Source organism: Populus trichocarpa, chromosome 1 (genome assembly GCF_000002775.5).
Source record: "Populus trichocarpa isolate Nisqually-1 chromosome 1, P.trichocarpa_v4.1, whole genome shotgun sequence".
Taxonomy (NCBI): Eukaryota; Viridiplantae; Streptophyta; class Magnoliopsida; order Malpighiales; family Salicaceae; genus Populus; species Populus trichocarpa.
The window spans coordinates 23664892-23691838 of NC_037285.2; the positions used below are offsets into that span (position 1 = coordinate 23664892).

General features: G+C 32.8%; 2 protein-coding genes across 3 annotated transcripts; both read right to left on the bottom strand.

Annotated features, from left to right (window-relative positions):
• Window positions 1-221: 221 nt before the first annotated feature.
• LOC18094944 (mitochondrial arginine transporter BAC2) lies at window positions 222-4188 on the bottom strand. The gene is made up of 6 exons (XM_006369349.3): window positions 3777-4188; window positions 3605-3680; window positions 3391-3486; window positions 2734-3250; window positions 1040-1175; window positions 222-805 (listed from the first exon to the last, which is right to left on the bottom strand). The coding sequence occupies exons 1-6, from the start codon at window positions 3891-3893 to the stop codon at window positions 572-574; spliced, it is 1176 nt and encodes a 391-aa protein (XP_006369411.3). The 5' UTR covers window positions 3894-4188; the 3' UTR covers window positions 222-571.
• A 14875-nt stretch (window positions 4189-19063) lies between these two features.
• LOC18094945 (vacuolar protein sorting-associated protein 26A) lies at window positions 19064-26018 on the bottom strand. 2 transcript variants are annotated; one of them, XM_052447230.1, is made up of 12 exons: window positions 25669-26018; window positions 25519-25577; window positions 25356-25430; window positions 24548-24622; window positions 24369-24441; window positions 23514-23558; window positions 23156-23267; window positions 22281-22347; window positions 21172-21216; window positions 20650-20705; window positions 20378-20553; window positions 19064-19600 (listed from the first exon to the last, which is right to left on the bottom strand). In XM_052447230.1, the coding sequence occupies exons 2-12, from the start codon at window positions 25519-25521 to the stop codon at window positions 19422-19424; spliced, it is 906 nt and encodes a 301-aa protein (XP_052303190.1). In that variant the 5' UTR covers window positions 25522-25577; window positions 25669-26018; the 3' UTR covers window positions 19064-19421. The 2 variants fall into 2 exon arrangements, with proteins under 2 accessions (XP_052303190.1, XP_006369412.1); XM_006369350.3 differs by having other exon boundaries at window positions 25748-26012.
• Between the last annotated feature and the right edge of the window lie 929 nt (window positions 26019-26947).

Consider the following 26947-nt stretch of genomic DNA (forward strand, 5'->3'; position numbering starts at 1 on the left):
AAATACATTAAATTGAATGCTAATTTGAGTAAATAAAGATGCAATCATGCAAATATATATATATATATATATATATATATATATATAATGAGAATCAAATTAAATATTTTAAAAAAATCACTAATTCACAATAATATATGAAACGGTAAACAATGATTTTAGAATAATAAAAACACCACTCCATTTAGCTTTTATTGTAATAAATGAGATCACACAAAGTATTGGGTAGGAAAAAAGGAGGTGTTTCATTGAAAAATTATTCAGTTTGAGACAATTTGTCAATTTAGCTTGATGGTTTTGCATACATCTGGAGTTGCTTTGAAATCTTGAAGCTATTCCATGGGCAAAAATGCAATATAATGAAATCTTCCTAAATCAGAGAAGGGGGAATAACGTGCACATAAAGCAGTTTTGAATAATATTTTTATAAGGATAGAATTTATTTTTTTAACTTGGATATTAGGCGAGCGGTTCATTTTCCTCGAACACCGCTTTGCCAAGCTGCAGAAGTAAATAGTTCATTTTGTGCTGAGAAACTCTTCGCAGTGAACATGGACTCAGGCAGGCGATTTTACAACAACTTGTTCTCTTTTGATCCTCTTTTCTTGGGTCCCTCTGAAACAAGGTAATTGACCGTCAAATAATAACTCCCAACAATCATAAACGATGCAAATCCACTGCGAGCCATTCGCAACCCCAGGCCACGAAACAAGATATTCCTGTCTGCAGGGTGGATCCCTGTATACCTCTCAAATCTATTCCCTGGTCGTGTCCATCTCAACAAGTTCCTCTCCATAGAAATATACTGCAAGAAAACAATATTGCCACATTAAGTTTTTTGAGGTAAATTCACTCCCTTCTCCGCTTTGCCTTTGTTTTTAACTCATGTGACGTGAAAACCAAAACCAAAATGCCAAAACGTCAGAAGAATGGACAGAAACTCAAATAAATAATCCATCAAGATGATGCAGTAGTTATTTAAAAAAAAAAATGAATAAGAAATCATCTATGTCAAACCTGCCCGTAACAAGAAGCATACCTTGGGCAGCACTGTGCACTGTGATCGACATTTGGCAGTGTCAAAACAATGAGATGCAGCTGCAGCAATGGAACCAGAAAATCCAGCAGCAAGACTAACAGATAGAGGAGAGAGTGAGCCGACTTCTTCATTAGACCTAACAAAAGGCATAATACTATGAGAAGAAGAGATAAAAATAACACAGTACTGCTACAGAGTGCTGCACAAGAATATACTGGTTTCCAGCAGGGAAAAAATCACCCCCTTTAAAAAAAAAAGAGAGGGAATGAACAGGCTGTGCAATGGCACTGAAATTATTGTACGGTATCTTAATGCAGTGCATCATTTTGAATTATATAACCGCAATAGAATTGAATAAGTTTCTAATAACTAGCATGTCCCTTGAATCCTACAGTGTTTTTCTCATCCATTTAGTTTAGGTAGTTCCTTCAATGTCAAAAGGTTACTAGGAAAACTAGGTTTCAGCATGAACATAAAGTACTACAGGTCAAGCAAGTGTGCGAGTCCAAAAACTCCCAATGAAAGCAGCCATTCTAAACAGTTCCGTATTATGACTGATCAATATATAATTTTCCAGTGATATAATCTATATAAGAACTGTCAGTTAAGTGGCTCTTTCAAGCATCTAATGCAAAAAAAGGTGGCAAAAGGCCTGAGATCTACATTTACAGTAATTAGAATCCCGAAAAAATGCTCAATCAGAGGAGATGGAATTCATTCAACAGCTCTAATTGGAAAGCATTCTCAGTTCACCCAAGTCCTATGCAATTACCATCTTGCAGCATTTGCATCTTATTTTAAAATGAGCTCAACCTAAAACATAAAATACATTGGAAAAAACAAAAAAAACTACATATTATCGGCAAAAAATTCTGTGGGACCTTTGATAAACAATGTGAGAAATCATTGAACAATCTCAGGTGCGATTTAGACAATACCTAGATATATTAAAAAAGAAAGAAAGAAATGAAAGAAAAGAAAAGATAAGATAAGGGATGGGTATGGTGGTAAATGGCTGGCTGTTATGTTGGCTTTGAAAGAGCTAAGGCTAGCATTCTTCTCTAAAAAAGGATATTGACAGACAAACATTAAATAATAGAGCAGAGAGGGGTTTAAATGAAACAAAAAAAGAAGAAGCATATATAAACTGTATAAACTGACTGAATTATCAAACACTACACTTAACAACCTCCATGTAGGAGTTCTAAAGTAACATAAATGTTGAACATTAACTAATTTAAATATAAAATGCACGTATAGGCAACTGCCAGTCACCTCATTCTAGCATCCTTTACCTTATACCATATGCTCCATAGTGTTGGTAAATATACCTGGTATTCACATAAAACCCTGTAGACCACTAGATACAGACACAATAACACATCACAATTTCACTGGCAAAACATGACTTTGAGAGCCACATGGTAGCAAATATATCTCAAACCCTTGATTTCGTTGCTTCCAAAGATAGCAGCAGAAGACACTTTGAGACCAAGTTAGCAGATGTTTAGCAATGTTTTTCTTTCTTTTTTCCTCTGAACAATCTTCTCAATTTCTTTAGGAAAAAATGCCTTGCCAACTTGGGAATTACAGAACTATTACAGATTTGCAATACAGTTGTAGGTTAAGAATATCATTAGAAGCACTTAAAAGGGAGTCTTGCTCAGATTAGTAGATGGACATTTTTTTCAAACCTGGGTATAGGATCCATCCCAACTGCCTTCCAGTTAAGCATTACATCGTGCATAAATTGCCAGCCACTGAAGAATACCCCACCAAAAATAGAATCTCGAACAAGTCCTGATCTGATCCCTCTCCACAGTGCACCCCATCCTTCCAAAGAGATGATGCTTGATGGCTTCCGTACATCACAGACTGATGGCGCCTTCCCAGACCCAGTCATCATCCATGGGTACTCTAGCAAGGCACCAGCCAGATTTGGATGCTTACTGGTTAGGGTGGATAAAAGGGTAACAAAATGGTTCAATGCCTTCTTATCTGGAGTATGTCCAGGTAGTAATTTAGCAATAATGGGTGCGACAGCTCTATTTTCAGTAACAGGGGTAGATCTTGGAACTCGAGATGCAGATGTAACCTGTGCACGAAGTTTAATAAGTTCAAATGGAGAGCATACAAGTGATTCCAATGCACCAGCGACCATTCCAGCCATAAGGGCCTCAGAGACATACACGTAGCTGTATTCTCGACCATCTGCCAGAATGTCAATAGCAAACACCACATAGCTCAATCAAAATTCATATATTCCGAACTCGTTTCCATAACTAACATCAAGATATAAACTCGTTTGACTCAATACCATAAACTGACAGGGAAGGCGAAATTCTGAATACCTTTACAATAAGCAGTTAAAATTTCATAGGCTCCAAACCGAGCTCCAAGGCCAAGAGTTTTGCCTACAGTCAACCACCCAAAACCGCTATACAAGCCTAGCATGTTCATTCAAAGAAAAGGGATTCAGGATTATGATACTAATCACGCATTAATCCGAGAAAAAATTCTCGTGAAACAGACAAAAAAAATAATCAACTGAAGCAGAATTCGTACCTGAATTCCCAGATAAAGAACGAACTCTATTTAAAGCCTGAAGTGATGTTAATTGTTTACCAGAATTCGAACCAACCTGATCTCCATTTCCAACAAAACAATAATGCAAAATAAGTAAGTGATTACATTAAGAAAATGTAAAAGAAACGAGGAATAAAAAGGCAGAAGAAACCTGAATAAGAACTTTGATAGTATCAAGTGGGTAAGTGACAGCAGTGGCAACTGTTACTGATCCTACTGCTGCAATCGCATGGCTTACGAACAACTGGTTCTTCAGCCACTCACCCATTTTCGTTTTACTGATAAAGCTCACTCCTTGACTACGTTTTTGGCCTTTCTTTGTAATGCATGGGACTTGTTCGATGAAATGCCTGAACCAAAAACCCTTTTTTATAGCGAAATTAAATTTGCAAAGGTGTTGTAAGTGAGGGGTGCACAAGTGAATAAGAGAAGGAAATTCAAAAGGGATAGTTTTGAATTTGATTCTACATACAACCCAGCTATGTAACTCTGGGGTTTTGTAGTACTTGGGGCTTTTACAGAGACAAAGTTCGGTTTTAGTCACCTGAGCTCCCAGGCTTCTTCTTTTATGTTCGGGGTGAGGCAGTTGATTTGTGTACCTGTAGTTTACAAACTGTACGACTTCAGTCCTTGATATTTATAACTTTTTGATTTAGACCTTTGATTTTTGAAATCGCTCAATTCCAAACTACATATGTGTTCTTACTATATATATATATATATATATATATATATTTCTTGCACAAGATCATATATCGAGTTCTTGTGTGTTTATAATAGTGAATTTGTTCATTGTCTTTTTTTTTTATATGCACCCAATTACAGGGTGTAATGAATTTTGGCTTATACAAAAATGAAGTTGATAGTTGATATAAAGATATTAACTTTAAGGACTGGAATGGAATTAGTTTTAAATTATAAGGGTAACATTAGACTCCCTTGTGTTCATAAAAGTCTAAAACCCTCTTGGTTTAGCGGGTTTGTTTTGCTGTCCTCAAGGCAAAATAATTCTATGTAAAATATTTATATTTTTAAAATTTAATATAAAACACACACACACACACACACACACAGATAGATATATATATATATATATATATATATATATATATATATATATATATATATATATATATATATATATATATATATATATCATTTAACACACACACATATATTACTATTTTATTATATTGTTAAATAATAAATAATCATAAAAATAATATTTATATAGATATTCGAAATCTAATGGATAAAGTATAAATATTTATATTTTTTATTTAATGAGTAATGGGTAAAGAATGGATATTAAAAAACTTGCCCTACCCCGTAACTATGCATTACCATCCCTGTAAATAATAGAATGTTCATTTTTAATTAAATGATGCAATTATAAATAATTAGTGACTAATAGTCAGGAAATAGGTATAGGATTTGTCTAATGATTATCGATGAACTCTTTTTTCCGGTACCTTTTGATTTCATTTGAATTTTTATTGGACATATAAAGGAATAAGAGTTATAAATTGATGGTCTACATGGAACCACTCGAGTAATTGGCAATGCCAAGTTTGCATTTGATTGAGTCGTATGTTTTTCTTTTTTCTTGGGAAATTTTTGCATTATGACTACAAGTTCAATCGTTTGGTTTGTTTATTGATCTTCAAAACAATGAGATAACTTATATATTTTATATGGATATTATGTTTTCAATAATAATTTATTTTTTATTCTTAAATTAAAACTATAATTTTGCATTTTAGTTGTCTTATATATTTATCTTATTTATTCTAAAACACTAATGAGCCAACATATTTGGTTAAAATTTTTATAAATAGAAAAAATCTTAAAAAATAAAATGAATCTGACAAACATGTCAGACTCAAAACACTTGGAGTTGGTAGTCAACCAAGCTCAAAGTAGCGTGGGTCTGACAAACATGTTAAACCCAAAGCACTTGGGTTTGGTAATAAGCCAAGCCCAAAGAAGCGTGGGTCTGGCAAACATGTCAGACCCAAAGCACTTGAACTTAGCAATCAGTCAAACCCAAGGTAACATGGGTATGACAAATATGCTAAACCCAAAGCATTTGGATTCAACCATTGCTAAGTTTTAAGGCTATATATCTAATTTTAAACGATCCCCTAAAATAAAGTATTAAAGACATGATAAATCGTCATGCCTCTCCATCTAGAATAATCATTCATATTGATGTAATAATTTCCTTATACTCATAGGTGTATACAAGGTCTCTTAAAGGACCTACCATTTTGTCTCATTAATGATATGTAAGGGATATTTGCCTCTCATTAATGCCGTCGAAAGCAGGGGACTTTGCAATCCTTCCCTTATATGAAAACAACAAGATTCAAGGGGTATAAATACCCTCTAAACCATTTAAGTAAGGGTTCATAACTTTTTATCTCTTAAGATAAACTCATATAGATTTCAGAGCATTAACCAACTTAAAACTCAAGAACAAACATCTTTGTTCCTTGAGTTTAAAGCTCTTTTAAATTATTTATTGTTTTTCTCATAAATATATTGACTTCATCATCGGGGGTATTTAAATCCCCTGATTGAAATTTTTTTTGCAGTTACTCAAGTTTTTATCATAAGCCTGGAATTCCTTAAACTAAAAAGAAGAAATTCAAGTACTCAAACATATTGATTAAACATTATCCTAAACACTAAATAACTCATTGTTTACATATCTTGGATTTTAGGACATCATCAATGGTGATGTCTGTGAGAAACACTTACAAAAAGTCATAAATAGCTTTATTGTTTTACTGTTTTTCCTTAATTATCATTATCAACTCCTGGAAAAGTCGAGTTAATAATCTCCTCGTCACAACAGATACTCCAGCCCCCGCACAACCAATCCTCTAATAACTTATAGAATAGATATACCTCCTTACCCAAGCAGTGCTGGGAAATCAACAAGCGGGAGAAAATCCACCTCAATAAATCTCAACCTCTCCTCAGCAAGTTGCTACATCTATACACTCATCTCTACGACAGTAGGCCTCACCTAGTGTTCGTAGATGATTACACTACCTAGAAGAATACGGACAAAATGATCCAGTATAGGGTTTTTAACCTCAAGGGTCATCGAGCCATTTCATAAAGCATACACGCCCCTATGATGCTCAGACGCAAAATGGTTTTTCTAGGCATCCATTTGGGCAGCGTAAAAAAGAGGTTGTCCATCTATCATGCCATCCTACCCTAGAGACATCAAGTTTCCCCGAACCCAATACGCGTAGGAGTAGAAAACAGCTGGAAGAAGGACTCATCCAGGATGATGCTACACTCCTTATCAAATCAGAGATTCTTCTCTATCCAAATGTATGTTGAACATCTGCATACCCAAAGATTACATCGCCACCAAAATGACCCTGGATAACTATTATGGACTTATAGATCCTAGAGAACATATATAAAATATACACAGCAGTCTAGAGTTAGTTATTCAGGACAGTCATGCCATATGCAAGATCCTCCCTACGACCTTCAGAGGTTCAGTAAGAGCTTGGTACAACAAACTAGAACTAAGTTCAGTTGCTAGTTTCAGTGACCTCTATCCCAAACTGGTGGCATGTCTTGGTACAAGTATTCCAGCTAAAAAGAGTTCCACTGAACTCTTTGGAATCATCCAAGCAAAGGACGAGTCTACAAAGGATAGAAGGTTTAAGACTTAATCAAATCAGTAGCTTCAAAAGTCCTTATCAGTAGGGTGAGGGAAAAAACCTTATGCAGGGAGCTGTACATCCGGTACACCCTACCGGATAGAAGGTTACTAAAAGTGAAGCAAACCATGAAGAGCCACATTCGGGTAGAAGAGGCAAGTACGTTGCGTCATAGCCCCTCCTGTTTTACCAGGGACAAACAGCCAGAAAAGTCCCCCAAATGAGGTCATTCGCCTAAGTGGGACCGCTCTCCCAGAATAGACAACAATCCCAAGAATAGTCAGAAGAAACCATTCAAAGAACATCTGGGTTATCCTAAATCACGTGCTTCTCCATTGAACACCTCCCTCGCTGAAGTCCTTACAGCCACCTAAGGCAAAAAGTTTGTCTGATATCTTTCGTTCAAGAAGTCTCCTCCCAGTACACGTATATCTAAAAAGTATTGTCTTTTTCACAAAGATAAAGGACATGAAATTGAGGATTGCTATGTCTTGAAGAAGGAAATTGAAAGGTTGGTAGCTAAGGGTTATCTTCGTTAGTTTTTAAAGAAGGATTTTTTGCTTGAGCAGAACAGAGAAGAACCTGGTCAATCTGCTACAGCTTTACCTAAGATCAATGTAATATTAGGGGGAACCTCTATAAAGAGGATTCTAATAATGGAAAGAGTAAGTATGGGAAACAAGTCATCACCACTATTAAATCATCGGTTCAATAACACGAGCCAATAGTTTTTACTCCTAAAGATGAAAGTGTGATTTTTCAACATGAGGACGTTCTCATCATTTCCATTGTTATCTCCAATCACAAAGTACATTAGGTACTAGTAGAAGATGATAGTGTAGTTAACATCCTATTCACGGAAGTTATGGTCCAAATTGGAATATTCTCTTCAAAACTAACACCGGTAAAAACTCCCTTCATTGGTATAAAGGGTCCGGGCATGCCACTGAAGGGTGCCTTAGAGTTACATGTTGTAATGGGCACCCCTCCAGAATGTGTCTAACTCTAGCAAAGCTTTATGGTGATTAATATGACATTGGCTTATAAGGCCAATTTAGAAAGACCCCTTCTACATCAAATCAATGTCATCATCAGTACCCGGTACTTGGCAGTAAAGTTCCCAACTCAGAAAAAATAGCCACATTGCGAGGAGATCAGGCAACCTCAAGACAATGTGCCCTATTTGCTTGAAAGGCAAGAAAGTGTTGATATCGGACTTGGTAGTCAGTCAAGCCTAAGGTAGTGGGGGTCTGACAAACATGTCAAACCCAAAGCACTTGGGTTTGATAATAAGCCAAGCCCAAAAAAGCGTGGATCTGGCAAACATTGTAAACCCCTGAATAAATATAGGATCATAGAAAAAGAAAAAGAAAAAACCTCAATGAGCAATGGAGACTCAATATGAAAAGAAATAAATAAATAGTAGAAATAATAACAAATGCAATGTGTAAGGGAGAGAATGATTTCCATAAATAAATTTAAAGGTATGGTGGAAGTCGAAATGAGGGTTATGAATTTTGGATTAAAATTTGTAATGTTAGCGAAAACGAAGAAGAGTCTCAACGAATAAAAGGATTATTTTTGATAAATCAGTGATGGATGTGGTAATATTGAATTTATTGAGTATAAATTAAGGGGGAATGTTATGAGAATCTAAGTAAATAAAGTAATGCATGAAATTCAAATGTTAGCGTAAAAGACATTGATTGTTTAGTTTTACGGTATCGATGATATATCTCAATCCGACCGTTGGATCAGGCTAAAAGTTTATAACGAATCTCCAGACTTATTGGTTTATCTTAGGTTAAATTTCATGCCAATTGGAGTTTGGGAAGGCTTTACGAGAGTACTTAAAATCGAGTAAATTAAAGAACATGACACAAGGTAGGGCTGAGCAAAAAAAATGATAAACCAATTAAACCGAGAAAATCAAAAAAACAATAACCGAAAAAACCGAATCGAAAAAAAAACCGAATTAACCGATTAAAAAATCACAAAAAAGTTCTGGTTCGGTTCGGTTCGGTTTCGTTTCCAAAGTCTGAAACCGATTGAACAAAACCGAACCGAACCGGTTCAACCAGGCCAGCACTTAAAAAAAAAAAAGCAAGTATAAATAGGATGTTTTTTCTAACCCTAAACCTAAAGTAGCATTCAGTCGCCGCCCCCCCTCCCTTTGCTCTCTGCATCTCTCCCCTCCCTTTACTCTCTGCATCTTTTCTAACCCTACCTAAGTAACATTTAGCCCCCTTCCCTTTGCTCTCTGCATCTTTTCTAACCCTAAACCTAAAATAACATTCAGCCCCCCTTTCCTTTGCTCTTTGCGTCTCTCCCCTCCCTTTACTCTTTACATCTCTCCTCTTTGATTTTTATTCATGCTCCACGATTGTTACTTGTTAAGCTCTTGCTCCATGCTCCTTTGGCTCAGCAGGAATCCATTTTGGCATTTTCTTTTAAAGTTAAAGTAGGTAATGAAGGGTACGGTAGAGCAAACCTTTTTTTTCAATGGATGGTGAGGATCTATGTAAACTATTTGTAATTTGTTTCCTCTTGTTTAAATAATAATGTTTTGATGGTTTTACATTTTAATACTTTTGTTCTTTCCTTTTGTTTTGTGTATTTTTTTGCAAAGTTTAATTTTTGGGCAAGGATCTACCAAAAAGAAAATCGGGGTTGAATTTCTGGATTTCATGCATGCCCAACCAATTTCTAGATATCATATCATGTCATGCTTGTTGAGAAAGCCAAGATTTCTCAAAAAATAAGCACAGATCTGTGAGATTAGAAACAAGACGAAAGTAGAATCCCTAAAAAAATATGATCAGTGAAAAAACCTAGAATAAAAACTTAATTGAAATAATTTCGGTTTAAATCGGTTTGGAGTGGAAAAAAACGAAACGAACCGAACCGAACCGAACATGGTCGGTTCAAACCGGTTATCGGTTCGGTTCGATTAAAAAAAAATAATTTTGGTTTGATTATTTATTTTGGCCCAAAATTGGACCGAACCGAAAATGCTCACCCCTAACACAACGGGCATTAATCAGGGCATTTTGGTAATTTTATATAAAACAATATTCCCCTCTCCTCCTTTAAAGACAACCCACATCCTCTGCAAAGGTAAAAAACAGGAGGGAGACCATTTTTTTCCCATTTTCTTCATCTCTTCTCCATTTCTTCAAGCTAAATAAAAAAGGAGTGTTCCTGGGAGAATTATATCCAAGAAGACAAATTAAGTGACTATACTTAGAGAGTTATAAAGCTTGGGAAAAAAAAGAAGAGTAGAAGCTGGAACTTGAAAGATGATGACATGAGTTTTGTAGATTTTTGCAAGAACTCATTGAAATAAGTTAAAGTAACAAATGTAAGGAACATACCCTCAAGTAATTTTGTTTTTCTCTCTTATTCTTGCATGAGGAGAAGAAAACCTCCAAGTTTAAAATTCTAGGGTTCATGTAAATATTTTGGGGGAATAATTGTTCTTGTGAATTTCGAGATTAATTGCATAATAATGGCTTGATTTGCAGGAAAAAAAAATAGAAGGAATAAGTTGATTTGAAACTATGGGTTTTGGGATGACAACAGGCCAGGAACTTCGACAGCCATATCTTGGCTTTCAATCGTTGGATTGGTCTGGATTTTGGATATGTTGTTCATCTAGATGTTATATAAATTCTGAAAGATTAAGATTGGAAACAAACACTCCTACCATAAATTGTACTTCCCAAACAGTAGGTTTTTAATTTTCAAGTCAATTCGGTATTGTTCTGATATAGGGAGATTTAACAGTTAGATGTATGTTAATTTTGGATATGTTATTCGAATGATGATGATGTATAATTCCACCATTTGGATTTATTGAATTCTAAATTTACAGAATGATGTTTTAAGTTTGGTTTGAGAAATATTGAATGAGAATATGATGTTTAACATAAAAAGTATGTTTTGGGACTAAGGATAATTGTAATGGGTTTAATGATGATGAAAGTGTTTGGGAATTGTTTGTGTTGTGTTTGAGTCATGTTTGATGTGTTGATAAGTGATGGTATAGTTAAATTCTATAAAAAAAAATAGTGGTGGATTAATATTTTGGTTATGTTGGAATGGGACACATGATATGTGAAAGTAGGTTGGGATAAATTGAAACTAACTTTGAAAAATTAACCCCTATTATGGCTAGCCATGTTAGTTAAATAGACGCTGAAATGTTTGATAAATTACGTGTCTTGATGAAGAAATGAATGAGAAATCATAGTAAGGGATGTTGTAAATTGAATTATGATATAAGGAATGAGTATGCTTTGAAAAACAAAATTGGCATGTGTAGTCATTGCTGGAATTTAAGTTAAACTACATTGTTTGGTGATAGATTAAATGTCTTGGGACATTAGAAAAATATAGGTAACGAAAAGTCATGTCCTTTGGACATTGAAAATCATTGATGAAGAATTGAGTTAATTGGACGTTAAATGTTACTGTAAATGAATGCTAATTTAATGAAATGAAGTGATAAATAAAAAAGAGTTTATCCATGAACTTGTTACGAAACTAAATGGGTATGTGAATTAATAGATTTGATGAATGGATCAAAAAGACTTTAGTACTTATTCGGGATGTTCGATTGGAATGTAGGAGAAGCATTCAGAGTAGCACATGACTTCTCGAGAACATGTATAACAGGAGTTCAAGGTAAAGGTCGCCACCTTACTTCTTTAAATCGTTTAAATTCTTGCAATGCTAGTATGTGATAGACATTATGCGTATTTTGTACTACTGTGTATCATGAGAAATATTGTTATGTGAACATTGCCTACAGGCAGTATAAATATTGTTGCGTGAAAGTTACCAACTAGTAGAAGAAATATTATTATTGTGTGAACGTTGTCAATTAGTAAGAAATGTTATTATTGTGTGAATATTGCTAACAAGAAGGAGAAATATTATTATTATTATATGAATGTTGCCAATGAGTAGGAAATACTATTATTGTGTAAATGTTGCCAACGAGTAGGAAATACTAATATTATGTAAATGTCACCAACGGGCAGGAAATATTATTGTGTGAGTGTTGCTGATGAGAAGGAGAATATTATTATTTCGAGAACATTGTCTACGAGCAAGAAAAATATTATAGTGAAAATATTGCATACGGGCAGGAAAAATACTATCGTAAAAATATTGCCATGAGTAGGAAAATAAAATAAAAATAAAAATTATTTTCATGGGAATGATTGATAAGATTAGTTTCGGCTAATGGAATCCAAATTAGGATGACCTGGAATGATTAATAAGATTAGCTTCAGCTAATAACATCCAAATTGGAATGACCGGGACTAATTGATATGATTAGCCCCGGCGAATTATATTCGTGTTAGGATGACCGAGAATGATTTATAAGAAGTAGCTTTACATTCGTGTTAGGATGTCAAGGAATGATTCATAATAGTAACTTTGCATTCGTGTTGGGATGACCGGGAATAATTGATGAGATTAGTTTGACTAATAATAATACCCACGTTGAAATGACTGGGTCTAAATCAAGATGTCAACTTCAGGCAAAGAGTTTAACTGATATAAATGAGCATCCAACTACAAAAATTAAGAATGTCTAAAATGATTTCACAATGATCACTAGAAATTGGTTTTGGAAAATTAATGAATTCCTATAGAATATGAAGATTAGGATATATGTTAATTATATGCATGCTTTTAAATATTTAGATCTTATTTCTTATGTTTTGTATGCTCATGTAAATTAATGTTGAATAGGACCTTCTCGCACCCAAGACACCTAATAATCTTCCAGGACATTACTTTTACTAAAATTATGTAATATAAGCTAATTAATGGTAGTTATAGCAAAAATTCATTACATGTAGAATCTTGTAAAAATAAATGGAATTTACAATGCATGTCATGTATATTATACCTGTTTTATAAAGACCATGTACTTAATTTAATTTATATATGTATTCATTGAGAAAAACCTTTACGCAATTAATCTTTAATGTGCTTCTTATCCATAAATATTAATCATGCACATGTGAGTAATTAATTGTGTGTGATGGTTGATGAGATACAATAGAAAGAATAATTAGTGCAATGAATTTACGATCCAGGATGATTGGATCGGGAATTGCTATGACGAGTGTTGTATGAAAAGATGTTTATGAAGGGTTAATGCATATTCGATGATTAATGTGGACACTTGGAACGTCAAAATAAATAAAAAAAATTGCCTAATTTTTTTAAGTACCAAATCGTAGGGATTAATTATAAATGCTTACGAAATCATCGGTCGTTACAAACATGCAGACCCAAAGCACTTGGACTTAGCAATCAGCCAAGCCCAAGGTAACGTGGGTCTGACAAATATGTCAGACCCAAAGCATTTGGATTCAACCAGTTCTAAGGCTATATTTCTAATTCTAAACGATCCCCTAAAATAAAAGTTTTAAAGACATGATAATCATCATGCCTCTCCATCTAGAATAATCATTCATATTGATGTAATTATTTCTTTATGTTGATAGGTGTTTACAAGGTCTCTTAAAGGACCTACCATACTTTTATCTTATTAATGATATGTAAGAAATATTTGTCTTCTATTAATGCCACCGAAAGCAGAGGACTTTGCAATCCTTCTCTTCTTTGAAAACAACAAGATTCAGGGGGTATAAATACCTTCTAAACCATTTAAGTAAGGGTTCAGAACTTTTTATCTCTTAAGATAAACTCATATAGATTTCAGAGCATTAACCAACTTAAAACTCAAGAACAAACATCTTTATTCCTTGAGTTTAAAGCTCTTTTAAGTCATTTATAGTTTTTTTCCCATATATATATATATATATATATATATATATATATATATATATTGACTTCATTATCGGGGGTATTTAAATCTTCCAATTGTGACTGTTTTTGCAGGTACTCAAGCTTGTACCACAAGCCGGGAACTCCTTAAACTAAAGAGAAGAAATCCAAGTACTTGAACATATTGATTAAACACTATATCAAACACTAAATAACTCATTGTTTATATATCTTGGATTTTAGGACATTATCAGTGGCGCTATCTGTGGGAAACACTTATAAAAAGTCATAAATAGCTTTGTTATTTTATTTTTTTTCTCTAATTATCATTATCAATGGCAGATAATCAGGACACTCATGAAAAAGTCGAGTGCCACAGTAGATACTCTAGCCTCCGCACAACCAATTCTTTAACAACTTATGGAACATATAAAACTCCTCACTCAAGTAGTGTTGGAAATCAACAAGCAAGAGAAAATCCACCTAAGCAAATCTCAGTCCGTACTTAGCAAGTTATTGTATCTCTCCATTAACATTCACCACAACAAGCCCCACCTAGTGTTCGTAGATGATTACACTACCCATAAGAATGTAGACAAAATGATCTAGTAGAGGGTCTTCAACCTTAGGGGTAATCGATTGAGACTACTTTTGCAGGTACTCAAGCTTTTACCATAAGCCTGGAATTCCTTTAGACTAAAGGGAAGAAATTTAAGTACTCGAACATATTGATTAATCATTGTCTCAAACACTAAATAACTCATTATCTACATATCTTGGATTTTAGGACATCATCAAACATTAATCAAATGTAACTAGAAGTCGCTCTCCTTTGCCACATGTCTTCTTCGGTATTTGAGATATAAATCTGTATAGAGACAGTGAGGATATCGGTGGTTGCATTCAAATTGAGAAATCTTTTAAATAAGAAATCAAGTGTTCATAGATTAAATGGAAGTCTGTTGTGTTTGAATATTTTGCAGGATACTTATATCAGTGTTTAGTTACTTACTAGATATCGGCATATGCTACGTTATGGGTCGGATTATTTTTTTTTAACATAAAAAAGATTATCCAAGCAATGTAAATATGTTTTCTCATTAAACAAGTTAATCATAAACTTAAAATATAATGCATATTTGACTATATATTTTTTAAATATTGATACGGTGGCATATTAAATGATATTGTTTTTCAAATATTGAGATTAAAACATATTGGATCGACCTAATTAACTTGTCAAATCTATGATCTGGGTCATAAGATCATGATAACTCTATAAAAATAAATTATAAAGATCAATTCCTAATCAACCCAATGTTTAAAAATGGAATTGAAAAAAAAAACTATTAATTTAAAAAAGGACTAAAAAAACTACTTGGGTTAACTTGTCGAACACACAACTTGAGTCATGAGATCGGATAATCTCATATAAAGAAAAACAATATGAAACCCAATTTCCAACCAACCCAATATTGAATGTTAAAATAAATAAAAAAATCAACTATAAAAGGTGGCCCAAAAAAATTACTCGAGTCAACTCGGGTTAACCTGTTAAATCCGTGATTTAGGTCATGAGATTAGGATAAATTCATAGAAAGCAAATCATAAAAATTTATGAAGCCCTACTTCCAACATATCTAATGTTGAAGATTGAAATAAATAAAAAAAATTAAATCCATGAGATTGATATATAACTCAACACAAAGGAAATAAAAAAAAAATTACAAAGCGTAATTTCCGAAACAACCTAATATTGAAGGAAATTATTGAAAAAAAAGTTAAATAGAAAAAAAAATTGGATTGTTTAAAGGTTAAATTAAAAATAAAAAAATAAGGAAAAAACACAAAACATTATTATAATGAATAGTGTTTTGGATGTGTCTTCAATGACTTAGCCATACCCTTTAGATAGCGTATGATTACTATCCTGTGATAGAAATGACAAAAATAGTGGAGACATAAATGTGTTTAGTTGAAGAGATAGAAACATAAAAATAAATTTGTCTCTAAGAAAATTTTGGAGTGAATTTTTATACTTTCAAAATAGAAGGTATAGAGAGGACATGTCTCTAGAGACAATATTCATTATTTTTTATTTCTACAATATCGTTATAAAATCTCAATTTCAAAATTGTCCAACTAAGACATGTAAGGATAAAAATGGTTATTATTATAGTTTTAAAATCTGACTCAAGTGTCAACCTGGGGCAAGTCCCGGGTCACAGATTTAAGGGTTAACACGAGTTGACCCGGATCAATATAAGGATAAAAATTGTTATTATCATAGTTTTAAAACCTAACTCGGGGGTCAACCAGGGTAAGGCCCGGGTTATGGGCCGGGAGGGTCAACTCAAGTTGACCCAAGTCAATGCATGGATAAAAGTGGTTATTATCATAATTTTAAAACTCGACTTGGAATTCGACCTGAGACAAGGTTCAGATCACGGGTCAGGAGAATCAACCTTGTTCACCCATATTTTTTATTAAAAAAAATAATCAAAGTAAACCTTATCTTGACCGAAAACAAATTACAAAATAATTTAACGGTTTTTTGACCTATGTTTTATCTCGGGTCAACCTGAGTTTTTTATTGGGTCAAATAAAGTCAATTTTTTCCTCTATTTTTTTTCTAACTCGGACCAATCCAGACCCTGAATCGGCCTGGTTCGAGATCAACCTGTCAAGTCAGTCCTGGTTTTATAAGTATGATTATTATAATATTATTAATTTCAACTCTCAATATAAACTAAATTAAAAAAAAACAATATCTAGTTATTTTTTATAATATACAAGTTTGATAATAATACATATTAAGGGTAAATTAGACTTATTTATATTTGTTATGTCTTATTCATCATAACCAAATAGGATACAGAGACAATCACTTCGTCTTGTACATCACTACCAAATACAATTATGTCTCTGTCTTTTTTTTTTGCCTTGTCTTCTTTGTCTCCACTTTCTTCATCTCTTCTGTCCTGGGATAGCAATAACAAGCTACCTTAGTGTTTTGTTAATATTGTTGGAATTCTGAGTTGCAATAGGTTTGTATGAAAGACAAAGTGCATGCAAGAATTATAAAAAACACTAAAATGTGTGAGTTTTTTACTATAGATAAACATTGTTCACACACTAAAAAAAATATGGAGTTATAATTCAATTTTTAATAATTCATTTTGATCTTCAAAGTTTTATTTTGGGTGATTAATCCTAATTGAAGGCCAATTACTTTTAATTTCTTAGGTAAGGTTGGAATCGGAAGAAGAGAGACCGAAATGAAAAAGGCGTCAAACATGAGTGGCATGCTAGAGATTTTATGAAAATACACTTAGGTCCTTCATCTTTAAAAATAATTCAATTTATACAATTTAGATCCCTTTAAATTTCAAAAATTCACTTTTGGTATAAAAGTTCATTTGTATTATTTTCTAGTCCCTGATTAGAAATAGGAGAGAGAGATTGTCGTATTTCAGTGATGAGATAGAGTGCTTGTTCAAGCCATATCTGACATAAAAAATGGTTTTTTTTTAGTGTCCACAGGTTCTATGCTATGAGAAAGGTTTGATGATGGTGTTTTGGAGACTCAACATTTTCTAAAAAAAAATTAAGTCAAGGAAGATAAATCTAACTCGGTTTGATTTCGGGTTTTTAAACCCTTTTTTAGGTTTTTTTGGGTTTATGAATTGATTTGTAGGTGTTCTAAAGGTGTTGCTGCTGGTTTTTAGGTTGAAATGACTTAAAATTAGGTTTTTTTTATCAAAAGAAACACTGCCCTATTTTTTTCAGCCACTACAATGGTGGCTAGAATTTAGGCTTATAGATGACACGTTGTCAGCTTAATTTTTTTAAAAAAATAAGGGATGACACCTTTCAAAAATAAAAAATAAACCAAGCCCAGGCACGCGAGCTTGGGCTTTAAAGCCCACCCACACGTCTAGGTTTTTCCTTGTAATAGCCTCTTTTTGGGCCCACGCTTATGGGCTCTTTTTTAGTTCTCTTTAGTTTTTTTTTATTATTATATTTAGGTTAAATATAATTTTTTAAGAAAAAACTATTACCATAGTTGAGTTCATGATGCAGATCACAGATTTAATAAGTTAAAACACAACACTCATACTATATTTTTCTAATTTTGCTTTTTTTAATTGATACTTTTTTAAGATCTTTTTTTAAATAATTTTAAATACTATATTTTTTTAATTTTGCTTTTTTTAATTGATACTTTTTTAAGATCTTTTTTTAAATAATTTTAAAATTTATGTTTTGATTGATATCCCTCGTATAAATTCTTTTCTTATATAACCTTTTTTGTATAGAGATTTTTTTAAATTATTTTGTGTGTTTAATTTTTTAAAAGATTATGTTGATTCATCTATAATTATTTTTTTTTTACATATTATTTTTTCTCTTTTATTTTATTCAATCAATTTAATGCATGCCTATTTTTATTATCGCTTGATAGAATAAAAAAAAATTTAATAAACAAATTCAACAAGTATAACTAGATAAATATCTTATCTTGCAAGATTAAATATTTTAATATACCTGTCTTTTAATTTTTCCAGTTTTATTTTTAGTTATTATTAATAACTTTTTTTATTTATTATACATATAATTCTTGATTTATTTGATTATATATATACATAATTTTTTTTTATTTGCACTTAGAATTTTTTTTATTACAAGTGAAATAGATTTTTTTTTTTTTTATCTATAAAAACACATCAAAAAAATCACAATATACAATATTTTTATAAAAAAATATTTGACTTCAAATCACAAGTCCAATAGATAGTTATCACAATCACGGTTGCACGGATATAAGGAAACCTGACTAAAGAAAGGCCAAATAAAAAAAACAGATTTTTTTTTCAAATTCAGAGCATAGGATAACTTCCATGTAAAAGGGAAACATGAAGCAAGCTAAACCTAGAAAGAAAAATTTCACAACACATTCTATGAGGGTGAAAAAAAATGTCAATTTACAGAATAAAATACAAGTTGCATTACACACTGTCAAGGGTAGCCTTGAAATGCAACAACCAAATTAGAACAATGGAAATATTGCAGTTCCAAGTATCCCAAACATGGAAAGGTTTTTGCCATCAGATGTGTTTCACTGGTCAAAATCAAGAAGGGCATCATCAACATGAAAACAGGGAAATCTCTCTCCATGACAAATCTGAATCCTTGGTCCTTCAAAGAAGCAAACTACTTGCTAAGATACTGCTCCTATTTTCCTTTCTGTCATGATAAAATTTCTGAGCTCCTCTAATATGGACACTCATTCAGGGAGTTGGAAGAAGCCGATAAACTGTGATTTCTTGCTGCTTAAAATACCGCCGATCTTCTTCATCAACTAGAACAAGATTCAAGTAGTACTTCACACTGAATTTGTTGTTAATGTTGCGATATGTGGGTGTCAACTCGTATGGACTCAGGAACAGTCTTACTGGAATCGATTCACCTGTTAGGGCATCAGTAATTGCATCAGTGTTATATAAATATCTGAAATATGAATAGAGACCACTATTCAGCACACAAACAGAGATGAATAGATGCAACACATCATCAAATTTTCGCATTTTTCTCATCAAGACTTGGTGCATAAATCATAAAATAAAGGCATTATAGAAGCGGTTCATTGCTGCATATAGATGACATGCAATCACATAATTCTGAAGTTGTAAAATAAAGCTTGCATGTGTATTTCATGCATACATTTCTCAAAAATTATACAAGGTAACCATACTTTACAGTTTAGCTAAACTTCCAATAATGAGGTGCAATTCCTTTAATTTTGTTTGTCATTAAAATATGATTTGTTTTCTGTGTCTAGTTCCTACTTTTCCATTCTGGCATCTTTATTTCCTAGTGTTTCTACAAGTGTCCTTACTTCATAGGCAAAAAAAAGTTTGCCACATGGTAAAAGAGTGTTTGACAACCTTAAATAAACACATAAGCCTCAAAGGCATCTACAGTGGTCCTACTCTGCTGCCAGAACATTTTAAAAATCTTGCAACACTGGTAACTTATAACAGATAACTAAATGTGAGGTAAAAGTTAAGCCATATCGAGATCAAGTTAAAATTCAAGCATGACAGGCATGATTTTAATGGTCTATAGGAAAGTTGAAATTCAGATGCGTCACTCAGATTTTCTGGGAGTGATTTGTTAAATGCAATCATGCATATTATTGGTGATAAAAAAAAAAAAGAAACTAAAATACTATGAAGTTATGTACCTCTGACAGGAGCACCATCCATCAATTCAAATTTTGCAAGGGTCTCTGTCTCAACATATGTATTAGGCCCTGATCCCGTCGACTCACGGCGCCTGATCTCAAGCTCCATATTCTTAATCTTAATTCTCACCAGAAGAAAGTATATTTTGCCAACGATGACATCCTTCAAGTGGTACCTGATTCATTTGAACTCAATAAGACGACATAAAGCTCCCTTCCAACTTAACTCATCACGTGTCATTTTATTCACTATAAGCTTCATTTAGACTTACTTGCTTTTACTGTATTCAAATTCAATATGAAGACAGTCCTCAATTCCAACTTCCATCTAAAAGTACCACCAAGAATAGCACACAGGGATCAGGATCAATTTTTAGAATGAGTTTGAGTGCTAATTCATGATCAACAGCCATGTTTTGTAGAATAATTCATATATGTCATGACTTGCCTTCACAAACATCTCAACCCAATATGTCAGGCATCTAGCTGAGTAATTTTCGAGTCAAACATGTGATGAGACAAAGGATGTCCACAAACAACAATTAGGGAAAAAAAAAGGATGACTTAAGGCTATGATTCATAATTCTCAAGGCCTAATAGAGCAGAAGAGATGAGTTGTATTGACAAGATAAACAAACATTTGAAGGAAGTTTAATGTGAAAAAATGTGCTTTCCCATATAGAATTATTACAAGTAAACTGTCCACATAAAGAGCAATCAAACAATTGCAAATTTGACATGTGGATGTCCATATAATAATAGACATGCAGAAGAGGAATTATTTCAATCCTGACCTTGATGCTGTTATTGATTGATGGAAGCGGAGTGTAGTTGTGAACCTGAACAAGAGTATTAAAGTTAAAACAAAACAAAACAAGCTGTTATGTGACCCTCTCAAGACTATTTATATTGACAAGAAAATCAAACAAATAAAAAATAAAAAGCATTAGAACAAAGACTTGCCTTTCAAGAACCTTACATCAAAAAGAAAAAAGAATTATCAGAATACCAATTTGCAAGACTGATTTTGAAACATAAATAGATGATATCCTGTGTATAATTTTAACATGAATATGCAAAACTACCTATGCATTGAGCAATTATTTGACTAACCAACCTTATATTTGGGTAATTGCTTCTTTATTAGTTGGACGTTGTCTGACTGCACTTAGTTTTTTGTTTAATAGGAGAACGACAATATCTACATAATTGCTCTATCCATTTGTATGGGAGTTTCTCAAACACTCTCACAGCATCCACTTCTGCGAGACCAATAGGAAGCACCGGCCCTTCTCATTCTGTCAGTGAAGATTCTGGAATTCTAGTTAATTTATCAATCCTGGTCCTTAGCAGCAACCACTTCTGCTACAATGTCTCTAGCTACCATTCTCCACAATCAGGAAACCAGTAAATTCCTTTCACTGTTTAAATGATCCTTCATGTTACCATTATCGAACAAATTCACACCCTATTCTCCATATGCTTTCCAACTATATCAGACAGCCCTAGAATTCAACATCCCCTCCAACACATTCCTCTATAAAATGATGACAGCTACACAGTAAAGATGTCAACTTTGTGAAACAGCTCACCTATTAATTCCAGTAGATAGGTTTGCAACCACCACCCCCTTTTTTTCCTACAGACTGCATAATAATGACGAATGGTCTAACTGATTAACTTCTTCCAACTTGAGGCACATGAAAGTGCTCAAGAAATATGAAAGAGGTGCATAAGACAGAAAATCCTACAAGTTGCTATTCGAACACATTAATGTCACATATAACGCAAACCATATTCTTAAATCAAGAAATAACACAAAAGCATACATATATACATTGTTTGTTGCATCACTTGTTAATATGACAACCGTAACAACAACAGAGCAATTATTCATTATTACCACAAAATCCTGGCTCTCGACAATGTTGCTGACATAATTTCGACTGATTGTCATTTTCAATATATACCTGTAAACAACAATAAAGCTTGCGTTGGATTTTATGCTTTTTAAAAAATAAAACTTATTTTAGTTTCAAATTTCAAAATTATACAACAAAAGCCATTATAATTTCTAATACTGTTTGCAGTCTAATCTAAAAGTACAAAGAATGAAATGGTGAAAATCACTTTGAACTCACAGGGAGCACAAAAATCAAAATGGCCATATGCCTCTCACGATCTCAAAAAATTTCTACTAATATATTATAGTTTGTTCCCTGCATAACATCCAGCTCTCTTTAAATAAATAAATTCTGCTAAAAAACCTACAGGTAAATGCTCTAGCTCCAGTATTAAAACAGGCAAGATTGATCTTTCTAAACAATGTTTATATGCATAACCAATCAGCCAAAATCTGGTTTTCTTACACATGTCCGTGTGTGTGTTAATGCCTAGAGAATCAGCAATTGTCCCCACTTTATAGAACTACTAAAAATCATTCAGTAGCAAATGCCAAACTATGAGAATTCTTTCACATTGAATATATAACAAGAAGAGAGAGGGAGAGAGGATCAGGTAACCTTTTGCAAATCATAAGAATCTATAAACAGTGAAGGTGAAAAAGCATGAAAGAAATAGGAAACAGATGAAGAAACAAGGGGTTCACATATCTAGCCTGACAACCATAGGCAAGAGTATTGCTGGGTGCAAGTTTGATCATTGGTCTTCCAATGAAAATTAGGGTTTGATTGCGGTGTTGGGAAACACCCCCAAGCATGCTTACAAATTATTATCAATTACATAATTAAACCAGTGCAATTCAAAAGGATACCCTACCTAAGCCTCACATTCACTCCATTGTAGGACTCATACGGCATTTCCACAGTAGAAAATTCAAAGGGATATGTCTTTCTTTCATATAATTCTCCAGGTACATCAAGTTCACGCACTGCACATGACAGGACAAGAGTTCATCATGGATAAAAAAAACTACCTTCACTAATTGATTAACAACACCAACCACAAAACTAATAGAAGGTACGACAAAAATTTTAATTTACCATGTATTTGAAAAATAATGAAACTATTATACACATATAAACTAAAAAAAATTAATGGCTAAACATGTTATACCATGTATAGCCCTTCATTAAGTGACCAATTCTACAAGAATTAAAAGTTTAGGTGCACTCACCAAGAGATGTAAAATCATAATAGTTGCCTCGATCAAAATACAATTCTGCAAAGAGGGGAAGAAATATGTCATACTCTGAAATGTGATTTCCTCATGTGATAAGCCAATAAATGTAGTCCTACAATTAATGTTAGCTTGAATCAAAGAAATATTCACCCTATAACTACCCCAAAGGGAAACAATCAGTTACAAAGAAAACAAGAAAGGGAAAAGAGTTCTATCAAATTATTAATTATGTCATTTTTTTAATCATAAATGCATAACGGATGCATTCTACCTTTTTATCTGCTATTTTTGTCTTCTTAAGTCTTTTCTTATATATCATTTTATATTCTTCTCCAAATCAAAATTCTTCGCAGAAAAAAATATAAACAATCTTTCTTAAATATTACTATCTTGTGTTTGACAATAAGAGATAGCCACCATTCTTCCCTTGAGTCACCCACCCTTTGGTGGAGACAGCATTTAACCCAAAATCTCAAGTACAACACAAAGAGACTCTGTTAACATAAATAGTGAGACCAATGACAAGCTATAGAGATCAGTTATAGGCTTGGACAACTTATGCAGGAAGAAGAAGCTCTCAACATTGCTTTCTTTTCACTTCTCTTCTAACTTTTAAGGGCATTGATAACGCTTTCAAATCCTAAATTAGACACAAGCATTACAACTCCCAAATAATTCAGCATGTAGATTTCCAGCATTGCCTGCTTCCAGATCTTATCTTTACTTATCTCGTTCATGTTAGAATTTTCCACATAATTGAATAGATAATAATAATAACAATATGAACGTGATCTCCCAGATATAAAATACAAGATCTAAATATCAGAAATGGAAGCGAATTCAACACACCTATTTGACCAAGCAGCTCGATTTTAACACCATTGTGTTCAACCTTCTTCCCTTGAACTGGTTCTATGACAACCTGAATATGGATATAGCAATAATAAAATTCAATTTCAGTCTCAATGACAACATCACCAAATATGTAACTTGTAAGATTAAGAAAAAACCAAAAATTCAGTAATTACCTCCCCAACAATGTTTTCTTGACTTTGGAAGAGAGGAACCATGACCGTTTGGCCATTTTCCTTCTTTAATGGAACCTATTGAAACACATAGAAGCAATAGTTATATGCTTGACTAAAATGATTTTTTGACAGCCTCTCAACAAAATCCAATATTTCACTACATGCAAACATATCTAGGAAAAACTCATTAGTTCACTGAACCAAACTCCATGTTCTATCTCATAAAGAACACCACCCAATGTTGTCGCCCAATTACTTAACTGATGTCTGACCACATATGATGTTTAGAATATCAACCCTTTCATTGAACTCAATATGTTAGAGTAGCCATTGATGTAATGGATTTTCATACGAAGTTTACTTCAATTTTGGGGCAAAAAATATAACCAACATGACTGAAATGATGTGAGAGAGAAGACCTTTTAAACAAGGCTATAAATTCATCCCAAATGCTAAACAGGGAAAAATAAAATTACTATCAGACTTATTGCCCAAAAAATATTTGCCTCATATTTCCTACTATTCAGCATTCTTGCAATGGTGGTTGGATTCATGGGTCACCTAGAAATCAAGTGGCCCACAAGGCCCTTCTTTTATGTTCTTACATTCATATCCTAATCCAGACATCAAAAATCCTAGAAATCAAATTTAGTAAACACAAGGCTTTAGCCTCCATCTCTACACGAATAACAACAGAATTCCTCACATTACACTACAGTAACAATTAACGAAAACGTAAATGTTTGACAACAATAATAATACAGAAAAAGCAGAAGACTTGAGCAATGTTACCAGATTAACAAGGTACCTGTTTGCGTGTTCTTCCATCAGCAAAAATGATAGAAACACTACATGGTGGTTTAAAAGCTCCAACTAAGAAATTCTGAAGCACCAAAAACACATAGCTACTGCTTTAAAAGAAATTAATGCAAACCAAACAAGTACTAAGACAAAACCCAAAATTACTTTACCATGATGATCTTTTGGTCAAATTCAGCACCGTATTGTTACTTTGTCAAACATGAAGGACCTTAAAAAAAGATAAATTAATTCCATGATTGAATCAAATCTTCTTATATATCTATTGAACCAGAACAGAAAAAAAATTAAAAAAAAAAAACCTTTGAAACTCCATAAAAACTGAAGTGGTCGATGAAAGTTGAAAGCTTTATGAGAATTGAAATCGAGCCCAGAAATTACCTAGACTTGTTTTGAAATGGGTTGATGTTGAAATCTTAAATTAGTAAATAAATACAGCAGATCAGCATCGATCCACTCAGCTCAGCTGCTCTTTTCTTTCTTCTCTCCCTCTCTTTTTTCCTTTCTTTCTAGCACAGTTAAATGTCAAACTGATGGTTGCTTTGTTTCTTCCTATTTAGCGGTTAATCCAATCAAGATATTACACGTCACTGGCAAAGGTGTTATTAAGGAACTAAGACTAACGCTGTTAAAAGAAAAAAAAAGGTGAGGACTAACTACCAGTCTTTCTTTCCTTTCTTTTGTTTTTCTAGAGACATGCTTTTGCTAGACTTGGAAAAGGGAAAGTTTTTGTGGGATGACTAGTAGCTTGACGATCCAAGCACTCAACTAAATCTTGCCTAAAGTTATATTTAATAACTACAAAGAAGAGAACTATGTATTGTGAATTTGGATATATATATAACAATGTGGACATGTATTAAGAGAATTAGTTCAATTTGTCCTTAAATTTAGACCATGTCTCCAATTTGGTCCTATAAATTTAATCACTTCTAATTTGTCCCTAGATTTTGGATCATTCTCTAATATATCGTTTTGTTAGGTTTTTCATTGAAATTGGTGAAATTACACTTATGTGAGAAACTCAAATCCCATTTGATTTATTAGAAAAAAATAATGAATTTTAGCTCCAAATGAAAATTCTTTTTTTTTTCAATAAAAAATTAGGTTATGCTAAGTTTCTCAATATTTTTATCAAAGTAATTTTCAAATGGATAAATCGACAGGTTGGAAGTATTTAGAGTTATCCTAAAACATTAAGATAAATTAAATCAATTAATACGTTTTTTAACAACAATTTCTAAGAGTTTAGGATACATATAAAATTCTAACATATTTATTCCATTATTTTTTATATATTTAAATGACAAAATTTCAAATAAAACAACTGTTTAACATATTGCAAAGTATTTGCAAAGAACAAAATCATGTTTTTCATTTTTAGGTTACCTAAAACTTTTTAATTCACTAAAACTTTTTTACACAGTTCTCGATATTCATTTTCTTCGATGATCTTCTTTATTTTTAATTTACTAAAACTTTTCTACACGGATAATAAAACCTCTATAAGGTTGTCTCCTTATATTTTTAACTGATTTAAGTATCAAAATATCTCGATCTCTCAAAAGAGCTTATTTTGTA

Bases quoted from the DNA above. Each gene is read 5' to 3' on its own strand.
- LOC18094944 (XM_006369349.3), bottom strand. From the start codon at position 3,893: ATGGGTGAGTGGCTGAAGAACCAGTTGTTCGTAAGCCATGCGATTGCA. The intron at 3,487-3,604 runs GTACGAATTCTG...TGAACATGCTAG, and splicing joins TTCTTTATCTGGGAATTCAG to GCTTGTATAGCGGTTTTGGG. The intron at 3,251-3,390 runs GTATTCAGAATT...ACATTCTGGCAG, and splicing joins TTTAACTGCTTATTGTAAAG to ATGGTCGAGAATACAGCTAC.
- LOC18094945 (XM_052447230.1), bottom strand. The intron at 23,268-23,513 runs GTGAGTGCACCT...TGTCATGTGCAG, and splicing joins TTATGATTTTACATCTCTTG to TGCGTGAACTTGATGTACCT. The intron at 22,348-23,155 runs GTAGGGTATCCT...TGTTGTTTACAG, and splicing joins GGAGTGAATGTGAGGCTTAG to GTATATATTGAAAATGACAA.